The sequence below is a fragment of the Diabrotica undecimpunctata genome, chromosome 4 (genome assembly GCF_040954645.1).
Source record: "Diabrotica undecimpunctata isolate CICGRU chromosome 4, icDiaUnde3, whole genome shotgun sequence".
Taxonomy (NCBI): domain Eukaryota; kingdom Metazoa; phylum Arthropoda; class Insecta; order Coleoptera; family Chrysomelidae; genus Diabrotica; species Diabrotica undecimpunctata.
In genome coordinates, this window is record NC_092806.1 from 102035591 (window position 1) to 102056138 (window position 20548).

At 32.5% G+C, this 20548-nt stretch overlaps 1 protein-coding gene across 1 annotated transcript in view; it reads right to left on the reverse strand.

The window, feature by feature from the left end:
• Positions 1–19957, reverse strand: part of LOC140438333 (uncharacterized) — a 42005-nt gene extending 22048 nt beyond the window's left edge. The window contains exons 1-3 of the mRNA XM_072528013.1: positions 19777–19957; positions 7612–7653; positions 6751–6878 (exon numbers count right to left, since the gene is read on the reverse strand). Of these exons, the coding sequence (XP_072384114.1) occupies positions 6751–6878; positions 7612–7653; positions 19777–19813 (207 nt within the window). The 5' untranslated portion in view covers positions 19814–19957. The remainder of the gene's footprint in view (positions 1–6750; positions 6879–7611; positions 7654–19776) is intronic.
• Between the last annotated feature and the right edge of the window lie 591 nt (positions 19958–20548).

A 20548-nucleotide genomic window follows, 5' to 3' on the forward strand; every position in this document is an offset into this window, starting at 1 on the left:
ATATAAATAATTATAAATAAATATAATTAATTTTAAATAATTATTAAACTTTAATACCGAGCCATTCAAAAAAAATTCGATTTGACTGTCAAATAAAACTTTAATCGCTTTTTAGTTTAATCACTACCACACACGAATTCAAATTTAAACCTAACTTGTTTAGAATACGAGGTTGTTTTTTTTATTTTTTATATAGCCATTTAGAGGGAGCCACCAATAACATTTTCCAACAAAAATGTTTTATTCAAATCAAAAGATTTATTATGATAGAAGTAGTCGTCTATATACACTATTTTTTTTTTAAATTAGCACGTCGGTCGAAAAAAATTTTCAAGCAATATTGTTTCACAATCTTCGGAGAAGAGTATCTTATCAACAATGTTAAATATCAATTACTCGTTGGATTGGTTTCCATAGAAATACAGCATCACATCAGTCAACTATTTCCCGCGCTATTGCAAATTTTAACGTGGTCGCTTCAGTCTCGGCGCCGAATGCAGGCCAGATTCACCCAAAAGAGCAGTCACACATCAACTGACTGCAGTGTAACACACCAAAAGATAGAGGCATCTTTGAGCATTTTAACGACATCGATGCAAAAGATCCGACATGAAGAACTGGATGTTACAAAGTTGGTTTCGTGTTGGATCTCTCATTTTCTCAAAAAATTATTCGCATAAGGGAGATTTATTCTATTATTATTAGCCATTCGCATCAATTAATGTCAAAAAAAATTGGAACGGTTAAACCAAGGAAGCTCAAACACGTTTATAGTATTGCTAGTGGCGATGAATCTTAGATTTACTACGAACCGAAAAATAAACGCCAATCTACTATGTCGGTATTTAACGATGAAAACCCAACAAAAGTGATTCGTTCTCGAAGTGGGTCAAAGAAAATTGTCGCAATAATTTTTGTGACAAAATCTAGTCATGTGGCAACAATTGCTTTAAAAGATTGAAGAGCGGTTACTTCTGATTGTGGAATATAACCGTTTTTTTTTACCAGAATTTAGTGTGTTGGCAGCGATTCCAGTCGCCAGCAGAGGCCATCGATGCCTTTAAAACATAGATTTTGCAGGTGTCAACTGAAGACTGTAATACCTCTTTTACCAATTAGTTTAAACGTATACAAAGTGTATCGATTTAGGCGGGGCATATTTTAAAAAGCAATAAAGTACTTTAAATCTATATATTTTTTGTCTTTGTGGCTATATGCAAAACTACAATGACAACCCTTGTAGTAGGAATTTACGAAAAGTGGGAAATTATCAGGCTGCTTCAGAGCTAAATCATGAGATGACTGATTACCGCAGATATAAGCCGCATAATTTGCACGGCCAACAAATGCTATTTTAGCCTTATTTTCCTTTTTACATCTTTAATTATATCAACAATAACAATATAAATTCTTTTTATCTTCCTAATTATCTCTTTGGTTCGTACTATAATCGAAGTGATCATATACATGGTGGTGTACTCTTTTTTGTAAAGGTTAATTTTAAATTTAATACTCCAATCTGTCAAGATTTTAACTTTGAATGTTGTATTAGTTTTAGATGTGACTTAAAAAAATTTGTTTACTCAATGTCTATCGCCCCCCTTATGGGGATATTTATATTTTTATACATAAATTATATTATGTATTTATTATTTGTTACGTTAAATATGATTGTATTATTCTTTGTGGTGATCTTAACATCGATTATCTTAAAGAGTCAAGGAAAAAATATATATTGATGGATTTCGTGATTAGTTTTGGACTTAACTGTAAAAATACTGAACCAACTAGAATATTTACAAACAAAAACGGTGTAATTTCACGATCGAAACTAGATTATTTTCTTACGAATATTCCTCAATTATACAATGAGGCGGTGGTGAACTACAATTTAGGTGATCATCCAGGACTTCATTTTAGTTTAAATATAACTGAGAGTAACAATACTACTACATCCCAGATAGCTACTTATAGAAACTTATCAAAGAATTGTTTGTCTAATCTTTTATTGAGTCTTGATTCTGAGAATTTTGAAAATGTTTATACATATTTAAATAATGTAAATGATGCATATAGAGCTGTTTTGAACTCTGTCTTCTATCATATTGATAAAATATGTCGTTTAATATCAAAACGCATAACTACTAATACTAACAGAAAATGGATCAATACTGAAATTCTTCAGCTTACTAAAAAGCTAAAAGATTTATTTTGGCTAGCAAATGTTGGTGATAATCCAGATTTAATGTTTAACTATAAAATACAAAAGGCCAACTTTATCCGTAAGGTAAAGGATACAAAAAAAGCCTCATATCAAAGTTATTTACATAACCAATACAGTAGTATTGATTATTTTTATTGTATTTTTAAGTAGTTTTGTACATCAGTCAAACCCACATTATTAAAACGTTTCAATAACAACTATACCTTTAACTATTTCACAAGTATGACAATTAACAACACATTTTTTTTGAGGTCTCACCATTTCATATTGAGAATGTTATACATCTTCCTTAAACTATACCAGCTCAGTAGGTATTGACCAAATCCCCACCAAAATATATAAATACATTTATTTATAAATATATTATATCTTCTGTTCTGTCTCACATCATCAACCTATCTGTTAAGGATGGCAAGGTTTTAAGTGACCTCAAAACGGGAGTAGTTAGTCCAATTTTTAAAAAAGGAGATCCATGTTTGGTTGATAATTATAGGCTTATCACTGTAATGAGTGTATTCTTTAATATTATCGAAAAGTGTATTTACAATAAAATGTTGAATTTTTTGAATTAATATGATATCTTAAATAAATACCAGCCTATGTTTCTTCCTAATAAATCTACAGAGAGTGCTTCTATTTAATTTTTTAATTATATCTACATTGCTTTGGATCGAAAAAGGTATGTGGGTGCTCTCTTTTTTGACATAACTAAGGCTTTTGACTCTATTGACATTTAAATTATACTGCATAAATTAGAAGCCCTTAGTGTTTGGGGTCATTTGTTGAACTGGTTAAGGTCATACTTACAACATCGTAAATTCCTAGTAAAAGTCGATAATAAGAAGTCATCTGTTTTGAATCTTGATCAAGGTGTAACGCAAGGCTCCGTATTGGGACCCTTAATATTTTTTTTATATATCAACGATTTGATAAATTTTTTAACTGCAAATCATACAGTTCTATACGCAGATGATTCAACAATGCAGTTGACGCGTCAACTGAAGTCGAACTCGTATCAAAAATGAACTTGGTAGCAAAGGAATTTACAACCTGGTATGAAAGAAACTTTTTAATGGTAAATGTAAAGAAAACTATTTGTATGCAGTTCTACTCTCGCTGTAAACCATCCCATGATTACAAGATCACAGTTAGTTTTAAAAAAATACCTTTTAGTGATACAACATTATTTCTTGATAGCATTCTAGAAAGTAATATGACATGGAATAAAAATATTACTGAAGTCTGCAAAACAATGAATAAGGGTTACTATGCGATTCTTCAGTTGAAAACACTATTTAATACCAATTAATTGATAAGTGTGTACTATGCATTGGTTTATTCATATTATGGCCTATAATGTTGTCTTATTAGGAAACTCTAGCAACTCTTCTTGAATTTTTATAACTCAAAAGAGAATTCTTAGATTGATATTCAATATTGATAATATGTCGTAAATATTTTATTGAACACAGACAGTTGACTTTACATGCTTTATATATTTATAAGTGTATTATTCACGTCAAAACTAAATTTTAAAATTTTACCCTCAACTCTGACTTTCATAATTATCCGACAAGACACGGGAGGTTGATATAGGCGTGTGTAAACACTCCACAACTCTTTTTAAAAGTAGTGCGGATTTTGCAGGATCTAAATTTTACAATTGTTTGCCACTTAATATGAGAAATGAAAATAATATTCAAAAATTCAAAATAAATTAAAATCATGCTTGATCCAGTTATGCGTTAACAATCTAAATGATTATTTTGACTTAATATGAGACCACAGGTAATGAGGACCGACGGGGTTCAGAGACGCTCTATATTGCATATCTTTTTTATATTAATCTGTATTTTTTTGATTCTGTTTTATGTAACTATAGGACTTATCCTATATCACAAGATGTCTCATTGGATTAATAAAGAATATTATATTCTATTCTATGCTATCTAAAAATACAAAGCCAAAATCCTAAAATATGGTTCAAAGATCTAAACTTTAACAAAAAGTAATGAGAGCTTGTTAGGATGTTTCCAAAGAAAAGTACTAAGACAAATCTATCAAGAGATAAATAACAATTGAGTGCGAAGAAGACGATACAACTTCGAACTTTACAGAATATACCAGGTTTTAGAATCATAAGATATATTAAAATAGAACGTCTGAGGTGTATGATGTTTGTAATGCGGATGAAACAAAATGATCTAGCTAGAAAAACGCTCCTTGGTAGAACCATTGACAAGAGAAGAAGAGAAAGATCCAGAGGAAGGTTCCTTAATAACATTGATGAAGATATAAGGAATATGGAATAAGTGTTCGGCAAAGAAAGGCGATGGATGACTGCGAAGAATTTCTTGAGGAGACCCACTTAGGGTTGTAAATCCAAATTGCTGATGATGTTTTCACTTTATGCACGAGGGATATAACTTCTTTTAACTAATAGTGAAAGAAAAAATCATCACCAACCTCCATTGAAGATTGCACCAAAAAACAATTGTTTAAAAGCTGCTGATTTATTTACCATACATTTTAAAGAAAAACATATAATCTAGAATGCTTTTAAAAACTTTTAATTTCTTTTGTTACTTAAATGAAAAAACCAGTGATGTAATTGAATATTTTTAGTGAATTAATAACTTATTTAAACAATAAAATCACTTCAAAACGTTTTAATACCTAATCCCTAAGCAGTTCAATTATAAAATGTATCTATTGTATGTATGATTTAGTATAAAAAACTAAACCATTTATTTTTTGTTTTTGATAAAATGAAAGGCAGATATCGAGCACACTTTTCTTAATTCAATCTTGCCCAAGTACTTTCGCCATCTAAAGCATCATCAGGGGCATCTGAAATAAGCTAAAAATCGTTTTTTTTTTTAATGAAGAAGTTGATTAACTTCGATAAAAAACTCGAAGTGAATGATAATATAAGTTTTTTTTGTGATTAACGTTTTAGACTTTTAGGACAAACAGTTTAAAATTATATAAAAATTGGTCAAAGCAACATTCTTGTCGGCAACAGGAAAGAGAATGGTATAAACGGAAATGTTTATTTATGGTGACATGTGACATATGACAGCTTCTATGAGCAGTCACAATCATGGACGTGTGATCTGCATATATTAAAATTCTATGTAAGTAAGCATTGACCAAAATTCCAACTGACACTACTATAGGAAATCAACTGATAAAATCTGACATATAGAATATTTTAATTTAACTAGATTGCATAATGCAGATCTCACACTTACAACTGTTTATAATAAGTAGGTTGTTAGTTTGAGAACAAATAAAGTAGACATAAAGTGTGAATGCAAGAAATAGACTAAACAATTTATTAGACAGTGGGTGGTTGACTACGATAAAATGGTCTACCAAGCACTATCAATACTGTAAAAAAGAGAAGAAATCTTACTATGAAATTAAAATACTAAAAATTAAAAACAAAATTAAAAGAAGTATATAAATGGGGTATAATTCAAGTAGTTCAGTTAAACCCCCAGTCAATGGGAGAATTATAAAACTAATATGTAAAAGAGCTACTCAAGACTAACTGACCAACAGTGGGAGATGTTGAAATATACAACTGTGGAGATGGTATATCTAAATTACGCAGAGATATGGAGAGTGTAATTAACGCCAACTATAAATTAACTAAACCTGAGCAAGCTAGTTTTGTAAATTGTTGAAGAATAAAATAGTAATGTTGATCAAAGTATGAAATTCCTAATGGGTATACTCAGTGCAAGAAGTCTAAACAGCCAAGCTGGGTCCACTACGAGGTGAAGCTGCAATAAAGTTTTTAAAAATAAAAAAACTTAACTAAAAATCCTTTATAAAAGGTATATAAATTAAAAACCCAAACGGGCTATGTCATGAAGACAAAACGTTTTCGAAAACCATGTTCCATCATCAGTGTCTAGGTATACATGTTTTAAGCCACTAAATTTCAGGGTAAAAATCCGTTAAAATTTATCTGTTACAATTTGGTTTACATTATTTGGTATTATATTTTACGATGTTAAAGATACCAGTGGATATGATAATTTGGCGACGTATGACTCCACATGAATTTGCTGGTCCTGAGACGAAGTGTCTACGAGGACTTGATGATAGCAACTCTGTTGCTATCAAATATCCAATGCTTTTTGCTCTATTTCTATTTCTAAAGCCTAGTCCTCTATACATGGATTTATATTCTGTCTTGGATTAGGATAGGTGTTATTTAATATAGGTTATGAAATTTTTTTATTTACATTTATTCCAAATCTATTGTATTGCAGTAACTAATTATTCAAAAGTAGGAATACTTATTCCAAGGACTGCTCTAAATACGTATTTTTTTCGATATATCGGTACAACAAAAATACATATTTTTACATACATATACAACTTATTTTTTTATTACTTTTTAGATTTTGACATACGCTAATTGGTAAAATTTACACCTTGTATAAAATTTCATCTTTGAATATAATACCACCGATTACTTTCACTAATGTATAAAATAATTTCATCTTTACCTCAAGTTTGGTTTGGGTTTGTGTTGTCATTCCATTTCGTCTGCAATTTTCTACTATATCTGGGCGGGAATTTACAAGAAATCGATGTCTCTTTGCAATAGCTGTATCTCTTATAAGTCTGTAATGGGCTAAAGAACAAAAAAGTAAATTAAATTTGATACTTCTGTAACATTAAACAATTTTTTATTTTCACTGGGTTTATTTCTCATAAGATAGACAAGGCGAAAAGCTCAGGTTCAATCAAAGAAAAAATATTCCCTCAAGATTTTAATGATAATCACTTTCATGAGATACCTTTAAATAAGGTTAAAGAGTTAACAAATTATAACAATCAATTTGTTCGATTCAGACAATTTTTTTTAATTTTTTTGATCATTCATAACAAAATAAGTTAGTTTTAAATAAGAGTTAAATTAAAACTAATGTTCTTTACTTGTATTTCTTAGCCTTAAAAATTGCAAGTTTGCAGTTTTTTCAGTTTTAAATTATTTAAAACTCGAAAGCGATCAAGTTTCCTCCAAAAACTACAACAGACTTATTTTGTTCAAAATGATCCGAAACATAAAAAAAATTGTCCGGTCCGAAAAAATTGATTGTTGCAATTTCTTTAAAAAAAATTCTTTTCCTGAGCGACCTTTGAACCTTATTATAAGGTATCTTATAAAAATGATTACGCAAAAAAGCTCATGGGAATATTTTTCCGAACGAACCCGAGCTTTTCGCCTTGTCAATTATTACCTATATAAATAATTTCTGGAAAATAAAAGGGGTATTTATTTTCTATTACCAACACAAATATTTTAACGGTTAACGGTTAAGCTACATTAGAATTAAATATATAAGTTAATAAAAATCACTTACCACTTCTTTTCTCCAATGCATATTCTGCATTAACTGAGAGTGCTAAAACAAAAAAAAACAATAAATATAAGATATTGCATTTATGCTGTATAAAAGAAGTAAATATTAATTAAATTTTTTTTATTTAAGCCTTTATTAGTCAGGTGGGGGGTTCATTGTGATCGAAGCATGCAGGGTTCGAAAGCGGAGGTCGAACAGAGTAGCGTGTGTTTTAGTAGGAGCCAGCATACAAGGCTTAGTAGTCCTAATAGTACTAAGGGGCGGAGACGCCGCGCGAACCTTGGTGACTTGTAAATATTAAAGTGAAGAGCGGATGGGAAGTTGATTTTAATTAAACTGCCGAGCAGCTGCCTTTCCCTATCCGTAGTCGGAACCTACCTTGGAGGAGGGTGTATCGCAGGGAGCAATGCTGTCGCCTTATCTGTATACCATATATACTGCAGAAACACCGACTGAACCCAGATTACTACTGAGCCTGTATGTTGACGACACAGCTATAGCAGCCAGTAGCAGAGCCACCAGTCTGCAAATAATCTGCAAAATCAGCTAATCGAAGACGCCTTGAACATACCTAAATACGTACCTTTAAGATACGTATATAGAGACCCAAAACAAAAGAGGATCCTGCGCACGATGGATGAAAAAGCACATGAAATGTTTAACAGCCTAAAAAACTATCAAAATAGGAAATTAAGAGAATTGCCTAGCAAGGACGAATATGAGAGGACGGTACATAAACGACAAAAAAATTAAATTACAGGATATAGAAAAATACAGGACCATTGCCTCCTATCAAGTCATATATATCTCTCTTTAATATCAAGTAAATATCTTATTTATTAGGAACACTAAATTCACCATTAGCAAAGTATAAAAGATTCGTGAGATCTTTTATGCAGCCGCTTATGGACATAGGCCCCTGAGGCAGGTCCAAAAAGGCCTCAGTCGCATATTCTTAGCATCGAGGTCATGTCCAACAAGTATGAGCTCTTTGGCCAGGCCTTTCGGGTGCTCAGCCGGCGAGTAGATCAAAATTTATTTTTGCCCAATCGGCGGCTAAGTAACCGAACACACACATAATTCGGACAGAGAGATATCAACTTAGATTGGCGGCTCCCTGTTCGGAACACATACTTTTGTTAGGGGCCTTATTCCCGTAGTCAAGTTAGATTAACTCGACTACGGGACCTGACTTGACTTGACTACGGAACTAGACTGGAGTCAGATAGGTACCACTTCAGTAACGAAGTGAGACCGGTTTGATCTTCGGACATGTGGATGCCACTATAAAATGGCATACACATATTCCTAGAGGCAGAGTTGATCGGTGTGTGTGTGTGTGTGTGTGCGTGAGATCCTCCGATACGGTATCGTCAGTCTAACTGTCAATTGCGCAAAGATGCGACTACCTCCTTCGCTCTATCTTGCTAGTTAGACGATGTCTTACGGTTTTTAACAACAGTACCAATTTTAGTTGAATATTCTGTACTTTGAAAGCGTATTTATAGTTTTTTGACTCCACGCGACTAATTGTGTAACAATTTTGTATTAGTTTTCCAGTCATAATTATCCAATAAAGTTGATTTAAAATATTCCAGAAGTCTTTTTATGTAGACTAATATCATTGTATGAATAATAATAATTATAAAATGGACAGTGGTGGTCGCATAATATTTATCAAGGGATATATTGCTGCGTACACCCGTGAATATCGTATTATAAAAATAATGATAATTATTTTTAGAATGGCTGGCAGAATACTAACCAAAAAAGAATAACATCAAACTGCCGACATTTTGTGGAATAACAGAGATAAAGCAACTTCAGATGAAACTCCTGACACCGACAATGAGTAAAATGATGAATATAGTGACCATGTTACTGACTCGGAACAAGACTGGAAGGAACAGTAACAGATGTTAAGGAACAATCAATTAATTATTTTTACACAAAGGACAAAACTCTAAAATGGCGAAAAACGTATGCACCTTTGAATATAAGAATAAGGAAACGTTACATAATTTCTGTTTTAAGAATACCGAGAGGGGAAGCGAGAACTACATCAACACCTTTGGAGACGTTTTCTTTATTTTTTGGTGACCGTATATTTGAATTGCTTTTCAAGATTATAAATAAATATATTGCTCATATACGTAACAATTTTTCAAGAGAGGAAGATGCAAAGAATGTAATGGTTGAAGAGTTGCGTGCGTTTATAGGGGTTTTATTTCTCAGTGGGGTACTAAAATCTGCTCATTTAAATTTTGAAGAAATCTGGGAAAAAGATGGTACAGGTTGTGAAAAGTTTCCCCTCATCATGTCGTCCTAAAAGTTCTTATTTATTATTAGATGTCTAAGATATGATGGTTTAATAACACGCGAAGTAGGAAACAAACATATAAACTTGGTGCTGTCAGAGGGATTGTAAACATTTTTTCATAAAGTTTTATTTCTTTTTATGCCACTTAAAGTATTTGCGATGGTTGATGCCATACCTTTCTATTTACAAACATTTGAAATATATGAAAGTCCATACAGAATCAGTAACTCACCATCATATATTGTAAAGCGATTTGTTGAACCAATGAAGTATTCAAACCTTAACGTTACAAATTACAATTGGTATACTAGTGTACTTTTCTGTTTACCGAATATATGTAAGCTGACAATGATAGGTACACTTAGAAAAAATAAAAAACTAATTTCCTAAGAATTTATGCCACATCAAAAAAGACAAGTAGGTAGTAGCAGTTTTGGTTTTACGGAGGAAATAACAGAAGAAAATATTTAAAAATTTCACTTTGGTTTTAAGCATGTATCACGATGATAAAATACGTAAAACTACAAACGATTTTTTGAAGCCAGAATTGATAACTTTTTACAATTGTACAAAAGCAGGAGTAGATATTTGTGATCAACTGTGTAGTACCTCTAATGTAGCAAGACAAACAAAAAATTGTCCCAGATGGAAGCTCCAAGAAAACAGAACAATATAAAAGCCCCATAAAAGATGTATAGACGACGAAGAGAGGGATTTTAAAACCAAAAACATCAGGTAGTGGCGAAGGAAAGTATCCGACAGGGCAGAATGGAAGAACATTGTTAAGCAGGCCAAGACTGGGTTGTAGCGCCATTAGAAGAAGAAGATTGTATTTTGGCTATTTTCTTTCACTTCCTAAATGTGGCTGCCAATAATGGCGTCAATTTTTAGGTGCTCACGTCCGTAAATAGTCCAAGTCTTTAACCCGTACAGAAATATTAAGAATACAAGGGCATTTAGCATTCTCATATTTAAGAGTATGTTATAAAATTGTTTTTTTTTAAATTTAGTTAGGCGACTCATCGTATTTTTTCCAGAACAGCTTAGATGAGTAAATTCAGTCAGTTTTAATGAATTGACTTAAAACTAATGCATGTAAAACGAGGATAATTTTATTGTAGTTATAAATGATATACTGTCTTAAAAAAATTCGACTTGATTATTGTTTTAACTATTACATCATCATCATCATTTAACCCGGATCTATCCACTGCTGGATATAGGTCTCCCTCAGTCTTTTCCATGTATTTCTGTTTTGTGCTGTTTGCATCCAATTTTTGTCGATCCGTTTTATGTCATCAGACCATCTTGTTGGTGGACGACCTCTACTTCGATGTGCTTCTTGTCTCGGTCTCTACTGTATTATTCTCTGTGTCTATCTGTTATCCGACATTCTAGCTATGTGCCCCGCCCAGTTCCACTTAAGGGTCATAATTCTTTCTATGGCATCTGTCACTTCTGTTCTCCGTCTTATTTCCTTGTTCGTGATCCGATACCTACGAGAAATGCCTAACATCGATCGTTCCATGGCTCTTTGGGTAACACAAATTTTATTTCTTACTTTCTTGGTTAGTGTTAATGTCTCTGCACCATATGTAAGTACTGGCAACACGCACTGATTAAAGACTTTTCTTTTAAGACACATAGGCAGTTCTGATTTAAGAACATAGCTTAGCTTGTCGAATACCACCCAAATGAGTCCTATGCGGCGACTTAGTTCGCACGTTTGATTATCTCTTCCTATGCGTATCTCATGTCCTAAGTACTTATATGAGGCGGTTTCTTCAATATGCATGCCATTTACTAAAATTTTTTCGCTTAACACAAGATTTGGATTATTTGTGTTTTTGTGTGGTTGATTTTTAATCCTACTTGTAGGGAGGCTAGGTATAGTTTCTCCAGTTGCGATACTGCATCATCGATTCTGTCAGCAAAAAGGACAATATCGTCAGCAAACCTCAAATGACTAAGCATTTCTCCATTGACATTAATTCCTTGTTCACTCAGATTTGCGTTTTTAAACATATGCTCTAATAATGTTTTAAACAATTTTGGCGAAATTGTGTCTCCCTGTCGCACTCACCGGTTTATTTTAAATACGTTGGTCTTTTTATCTGTCAGTTTCACACTTGCTGTCCCATTTTGATAGATGTATTTTATCATGTTTATATAGCGATGATCTATACGGCACTCTGTTAAGGCTTTTAGCATCTTTTGATGACTTATTGTGTCGAAAGCTTTTTCGTAGTCAACAAATATTATGACTAATGGCTTGTTATATTCAACACTCTTTTCTATTAAGTTCTCAATTACTTGTAAATGATCATTCGTGCCATATCCTGCTCTAAAACCTGCTTGCTCTCTTGGCTGATAGAAATCCAACTTACTTCCTAGCCTGTTAATAACAACTTTTGTAAATAGCTTATATACTTGTGACAACAAGCTAATGGGGCGGAAGTTTCTAAGGTCTCTGATATCTAAGTGTCAGTAAGAGCTTATGTCTTCCTAGTTTTAGGCTTTCGGTCATTACCCTGTCTTCACCTGGGGATTTATTGGTCTTCATCACCCGAAGTGCATTTTTAATTTCGTCAACAGTTATGTTCGGCATTAATTCTGAGCCTTGATTCTCTATCTTTGGTAAGGGGCGTCTTTCATCGGATTCACTTGTTTCATAGAGTTGTCTGTAGAGGTCTTCCACTGTTTTCACTTTTTCTTCCTTATCAGTCACAATATCGTTTTATTTATTTCTTAACTTATGTATGTTTTTTTTCCTGTGGACATGTTGTGTCTTAGAACTTTCACACTTCTATTTTTCTCTATCACCCTTGTCACCTCTCTCATGTTATGTTGCCGTATGTCTTTTCGGATTTCTTTGTTTATTGTTTTACTGAGTTGACTAAATTCTGTGTAGTTTGTGTTATACCTGTCCTTTAGCCTCCTTCTTTCTTCGATCAGATTTTTAGTGTTGAGACTTATTTTCTTATGTTTTTTCTTCATTTTAGGACAGCACAACTTCTCCGCTTCTTTAAGGGCTTTTACGATACTTACGTTTAAAACTTCGACCTGTGTTTCGTCGTTGATTTGTTGAAGGTTATGGTCAATGATGTCACGAAAGTGGTCTGTATTTTCGGGCGGAGTCCATTTACGATTGTCTGATTATCATTTTTGTTCGTTCATTCTTTAAATTGAACAGAATTTTTGCTCGAATCAATCTGTGATCGCTTCCAGTTGTAAATCTGTTTAAAACAGATACATCTTGTACAATTTTTTTTTTATTAGCAATGATAAAATCTATTTCGTTCTTTGTAAAACTGTCTGGACTTTTCCACGTCCACTTTCGTTGGGGCTTTTTTTGAAAGAATGAGTTCATAGAAAAAAGATTTTCTTGGTGTAAAAAATCTACAAGCATGGTCCCTCTTTTATTTCTTTTTCCATAGCCGTAGTTGGCTAGTGCGGTTTCACTTTGGTCTTCTTTATTTCCCAGCTTAGCATTAAAATCTCCTGTTATCAGAGTATAAAACGTCTTAGTACTTTTCAGGGCTGTTCTAATATCTTCAAGGGACATTTCAATCTCTTCATCTGTGTGGCTTCTCGTTGGTGAATACACTTGTATCAATTTTAATTTATATCTCGAATTTAACTTTAAGATTAGAGTGATAACTCTCGAGCTTACACTTTCTATTTTTAATATGTTTGGTACATGTCGTTTGTGTACGATAAATCCAACCCCACCATTTGATGAATTGTCTTCTCCCTTGAAATGGAATAAGTGGCCAGATTTAAGAGTATATTGTTCTTCTCCTCTTCTTCTGACTTCGCTGAGACTCAATACGTCCCACTTAATTGATTTTAGCTCTTCCTCCATTTCTAACAATTTAGAATATGAAGCAATATGCATAGGTTGTCGTCTATGATAACCTAGTTTAACCCGGGGATTCTTAGCACCCTCTACTCCGTCTTTCTTCCGACCGCTACCTTGGTCTAAGGTAGTGGAGTCGCCGGGCACTGAGGGCCGTTTGTTTCCTGAATTTTGCACACATAAATAGAGGAGGGGGGTTTAGCCGTTTCACTACCGCGCGGGCCAGTGCGTATTGGTAGTGGGTTAGGATGTGTAATGGATATGTACGAATTTGATGGAAATTTTTGGTTAGGACATGACTTCTCCTTGGTAGGGGACTGTAGAGAAAGTTAAGGCTTGCTTAAGGCAGGGTTGTGTCCCTTTAGCAGATCTGTCTTCTACCGGGGTCGTAGAAGAGTATCTACTTGTTCAACTATTACATTAAATGTTAAAACTTCTGCGTTATTATTGTTTGTCTAAATTACAAATGAATATATACATGGTGAGTCATGACGGACTCTATATACTCATACATCGTATGAAGGCCCCTAAGGGGAACAACAAATGACTAAAAGTGTCTACTCTCATTTTTTAATAATATACAGGGTAAGTTGTGAATTTTAATGGAAATTTCTATACGTGATAGCTTTTGAAGAGTAAGTTCGATGTGTCCCATATGTTGGTCAAACGTTACATTACTACCATCTACTCAACTGATTTTTATTCAAACTAAAAAAATCATTTCCGGCTTTAAAAAATGAGTCTGTTTTATTAATAGCAAAAATTTCAGCCCATATACGGTTTTTAAAAAATTTAACAGGAATTTTAAAAATTAACAAATAGACATATGAATCGGTCTTTTTAGAAACAACATAAGTCAATTTTTAGCAATATTGACATTTCTTTATAAACCAGTTTTTCACCAGCTTCCACCATATAGCAGTCATTTTGACTGCTTTCTATTTTCGACCCTCATTAGTCTAGAGTATTACTCATTCATATTTATTTTACACAAATTATGATTTGGGACTTTATTATTTACTTGAGGATTATAATTTCTCTTTTACAGATACTTAGTATAATTACATTTTGAATATGTTGATGTTGATGTCTACCTAGAAAAATGCGGTCCTAATGACGAGGTAGTCTAATTTTTGTTCTACTTTTCTGGGAAGTTTTTACTTATTTTATGTATAAAAAACATCGAAAATATTTGTTATTATGTAGTTTAAGTATACTCTTTGCAATTACAAGTTCAATCTGTATTTTGATTAATTTTACATTGTGATTTTTATTATTTCTGCTGTTATCATATCTCGCCGATATTGGACTCAGCAGGAGCTATTAGAGTGTCTACAGAATTTGTCAGAAGATGAATCTGTAGCAGAGTTATCTGATGAAGATGTATCCGATAATGAAGTTGACGAGTATGTGCCTAATACAGTTGATCAAGGACATTCATCGGGCAGTGATTCTAAAGGTGAAGTTGAGATTCAGGTGATGCCCAGTACTTCTGCTTTAACTTCGAATGCAGACTTCAATATATCTTCAGAAATGATTACCAACCGGGTCAGAGGAATTCGCAGAAGCAATTTAGAGAACTCTTCCATAGATACCCTAGGATGGGAGTTACTTGACAACAATGCTAGTACACCAGGTAAGCAACTATATTTTATTAGTAGCTTCTATTTATGTATTCACTTAGATGTATAATATTTTTGAGCATATTCTTTTTGATGTCACGAATATTGGCGATAATCATGGCAATATTTACCTTTTCTGCAGGATGTTCTTCTTGCTTCTTCTTCTTCCTGGACCCCGTTTTCCAAATATTTTTCCTTGCAGAATGGCTTGTAGAAGGGCGCATCTAGATTCATTTCGCACAATGTTTTCGAAATATTGTAACTTTCGAGATTTTATAGTGGTCCACGGGATTTGAAGTGTTCTCCGATTTAGCCACAGCTCGAATGCTTTTAATTTTCTGCATATATCTTCGTCAAGGTCAACTATTCAACACCATAAAAAAGAACAGAGAAGACGTAGCATCGCAGCATCATTACTTTTATACCAAGGGAGAGGTTATGGCTCTTGAAGAAGGCCCCCATCTGGTTGAAGGTGGATCTAGCTTTTCCGATGTGCGCTCTTATTTCTTGGTTGTTGTTTCATTCTTTATTTATTACGGTGCTATTTATTTAAATAAATAAATAAATGAGTATATACCTGCATACTAATTTATCTCGTTCATTTTAGGAAGGTGTATCGGTCAAAATGTTCTAAAAGAAGCTGCTGGACCAACCCCTTATGCTAAGAGAAGCATTAAAAGAGATTCTGCAGCTAGTGCATAAAATCATGTACTATTGCTGAAGGTAGAAGAAAACTCAAGGATGAAAATTGGCAAATTTCTATTGAAGAAATCGAAGCATTTATATCCTTACTGTATGTTAGGGGAGCTTATATGGCACGAAATGTTAGCATAAAGATGCTGTGGTCTGGTTCATGGAGTCCAAAATGTTTTTAAGAGGCGATGTCTAGAAACAAATTTACACAAATAATGAGTTTTATCCGTTTTGATATGAGAAATACCAGGTCTGAGCGATTATTAACAGATAAATTTGGAATTTATCGTATTTATTGACCACTTGCGTCGGGAATATGGAACCCATTTATAGAGAATTGTATATTATGTTATACGCCTGGCGAAAATATAACTACGAACTAATACTAACGACGAACAGCTTTTTTCCACGAAGGCAAGATGCCGCTTTACCCAGTACATGGCGAATAAACCCGATAAGTTTGGAATTAAATTCTGGCTTGCAGCTGATGTCGAGTCCAAATATTTGTTGAAAGGATTTCCTTACCTAGGAAAAGATGAACAACGACCAGCCAATCAACTTCTGGGGGAACATGTTGTTAGTTATCTAATGGAACTATTTATAAATAAAGGAAGAAATGTCACGATGGATAATTTCTTTATGTCCATAAAGTTGGCAAAAGAATTACGAAAGAAGGCCACCGTAGGTAAAAAATGAAAAGATGAAGTTGTACAAAACAAAAATTTTCAAACACGAAGAATTGACTTGACGCTAAGTTCTTTACACTCGAATGATATTAAAATGGGCATAGATACAAAGAAAAAACCGGAAACCATCATCTTCTACAACCAGACAAATACGGAGTAGACGTTGTAGATGAGATGGCTAGACTGAATTCAACCAAATCTGCCTCAAGAAGATGGCCGTTGCAAGTTTTTTTTAATATTTTAGATATGGCAGGAATAAATGCTTGGGTTCTGTATAAGAAAGTTACGGGCAGTCAAATATCTAAGCAGGATTTCCTACTTCAGTTAGCAGAAGAATTGGGAGAAGATCACATGACTAAGGGCAGGACAACATCAACGGATACAAATCTACGAGGTACAAAAAAACCACCAAATAATAAACGTAAGCAGTGTCAAACAGGAATTGCAATAGAAATAAAACATTTGAAATTTGTCATATATGTAAAAAATTTGTGTGTGGTTCATGTACAAGCAAAATTGAAAAATTTTGCTACTACATAAATTGTACTTAAAAAATTAAATAATTTATTTAAATATATTAAATATGTCTTTTATTATTAGTTATTAACTAAATAGGTTTTTATCAAATAAAAAAGAATACAAAAATGGCTGGCAATAGAAAATTCTAATATCCGTCATTTTGACCGCCGGCGGTGCTTCTAGATATGCACAAATGTTGGTGCTTCTAGTGTTAAAGTGCTTTGAAAAAGATAATGCGGATCTAAGGGCTAAAATACTTGCTAAATTCAAAAGCATGCTTACCAAGAATGCACAAGATTCATACTAACTAGGGCTTATAGGAAAGTGTGAATTAAAAAAGAAACGACCTCGAAATAAAAATCCAAAAAATAAAAAATATAACATTAGTTACTCCGTAACAGGCTCGGATGGCAAAATTATTGTTTGGAACACAGCTTTCAGAGAAATTCACACTGTAAGTCATGAATAAATTCGAAGCATTTCTAAGCTTCTTGTTAAAGGTAAAGCGCCACTAGATAAGCGTGGAAAAAATATTTCAGGAAATGCCAGATCTGAAAATTTAATAGAATAACTAACTGATATTTCACATTGCACACGGAAAGAGAAGCATTACTTAAACAAAAATTGAATGTGCGAATTAGTGTTGTGTCAATAGTTCATTTTAAAAGGACCAAATCAATCAGTGACCGACTCTGAAAACGATCGAATAATTTTAATCATTCGTTCGTTTCAATACTTGACGTTGCCGTTTAAAACAAATAACAAGTAACCGATTTATTGAGCTGAATCGACTGAAAACCGGTAGTATTGCTTACCGTATTTCATATGTGTATACACCTTCATTGTCCTTCATACGTTTATGTTAGTGAGTGTAGGACTTAGCTTACTCTTAGATTCTAGAAGAAATATTCGAGTAACTTAAACTTATTATATTCTTGTTTTTAGTTTCTTAGTGTCCCTAACTCAGAAATAATTATAAATTTATATGGAAATATGTGCTGCCTCCAAACATCAATATTTCTTGTCATTGTGCAAATTTTAATTTTGCGATATTTTATGATGCCTAATAACTATTAACAACAGAGGACATTTACTAAAGATTCTACTAATAAACAAACAAAAGCTTATATGGTACACCTTCACCTTTTGGATATATGATAGATTTCTTCAAGAGATTCTTAAGTAGGCACTTAATAAAGACAGAGTCGCCATTGATAAATATGTGAATGGTGATGGAGTTTTAACTAGTAAGATAATGATAAATTTTAAAAGTATGAGTATCTGAGTTTACTGTTTAGTCATGATTTATTTTTAATAGAGTTGGATTAAAGACAGATATTTCAGGGTAATTTTACCTGGTACTCAATTTGTGATCATGATGTAGTATTAAAAGGAAATATTAAAAATTATTTAGAACAAACACTAAAATAGAGAAAATCTATCAACGAAAACAGTTAAAACATAGGACAAATTAATGAAATATGGGCCAAAAAACAAATTTCACAGACTGGAATTAAGGGATAACAGTTAAACTGACAAAAACAAGAAATATTCAGAAATGCAATATTTAAAGGCTAATAACACTATTACATTACAATATTATAACATTATTGTCCATAATATTACAGCATTATTATAGTTAATAACATTGTTATTACTAGAGTCTTAAAACGTTTTAAAAATTGTTATTGAAAAAAAATATAACCACAAATTTGATCAAAAATTAAAAGATATCCAAGCAGGATTCACACAAAACTGTTCATCTGTGGACCATATAAGATATATTCTGAAAGGTTTCTTGGAAAAGACGACCGAATACGAAAAGAAAACATACATCAGCTTTGTGGACTTTGACAATGTGTTCGATAGAGTAGACTCGAGAAGTATTTGGAAAATAATAAATATCTAGAAAATAAACAAAAAAAGTATCAGCCTGATTAAAATATTCCACAAAAATGAAACATAGTGGAAGGTTTACAGAAAACGAAAAATTAAAAACAGTCAAACAGAAATGCCTATTGTCTTCGAAGTTATTTTTGGTAACCATAGATTAGACAGTGAGAAAAGTGGAAGATAGAAAAATGAAAGTAACATGGAATATGAAAGGAAAACTGTAAATCTCAACGACAAAATGATATTTAGTAAATACGAAAAGTTACAAGATCTTGGAAGGGATAGGTGAACAAGACTAAAAAATATCTGTTTAAAGATGTTTAGGCAGTAAAAAGAATAGATATTAATTTATATGGCCCAACATAGAAAAATATAATAGAAATAATAGTATAGATAACTACTCATAATAATTAGTGAAACCAATACAGAAAATATTAATGACGATGATGATGTTTTACCTTTTGTAAAAAAAATATAGATAAAATGGATCATTATATCTGTGGTTATATTAATTATTCGATGTAAACAATAAACAAAAAATTTAAAAAAAATTAAATATAAATTTTAACTTACCGACGCACAATAGAATTGAAATAATACAAAATTTCATTATATTGCAGTAATTGTATGTACTTAATTACACCGAAAATATGTATGAATTTGAATTTATATTACTCTTGTGCTATTTTGTTTAAATCTACACAAATAGTAACCTTTGATAACTTTGATCATTTTTATATTATATCTGTATCGAGTAATATAAATATATTATTATTTAAAATAAATATTTTTTAAATTTACAAAAAATACTTCAACTATGACCATGGCTACAGGAACACTAACATAAGATAATATATTATAATAGATAAACAAAATAAATAATAGTTATATGACTTTGAATTATGATACACAGAGTAACGGGTACAGTGATTGGCCACTTAAGGAATTGCCAATTGAACTAAAATTGTAAATTGTTATCGTTTGAAGTAAAATATTTTTTAAGGGTTTTTTAATAGCAATGAAACATCAAATTTTATAAAAGCTACATTTATTTTATTCAAACTCTGCCTGTATTGGTATGGGGTGAATTGAGTAGCTATGTAATCGATGCAGCCGGTCCCAAGCGCAAATAAAGAGGAGGAACAGAGGAGTAACACCTCTAAAAAAAAACAAGGGTTTAGTTGACCCGGCTGATAGCACCCTGTGAGGGTCTCTGTCTGGGGTACAGTTGAAAACCGATCAACCGTCTCAAAAGCAGAAGATGGCTGAAAAAGTCACAATGGTCGACAGGACGGAAGAACCAACAGCGTCTAATCCAGAATAAGCGGCTGAAGACAAGGTCCTG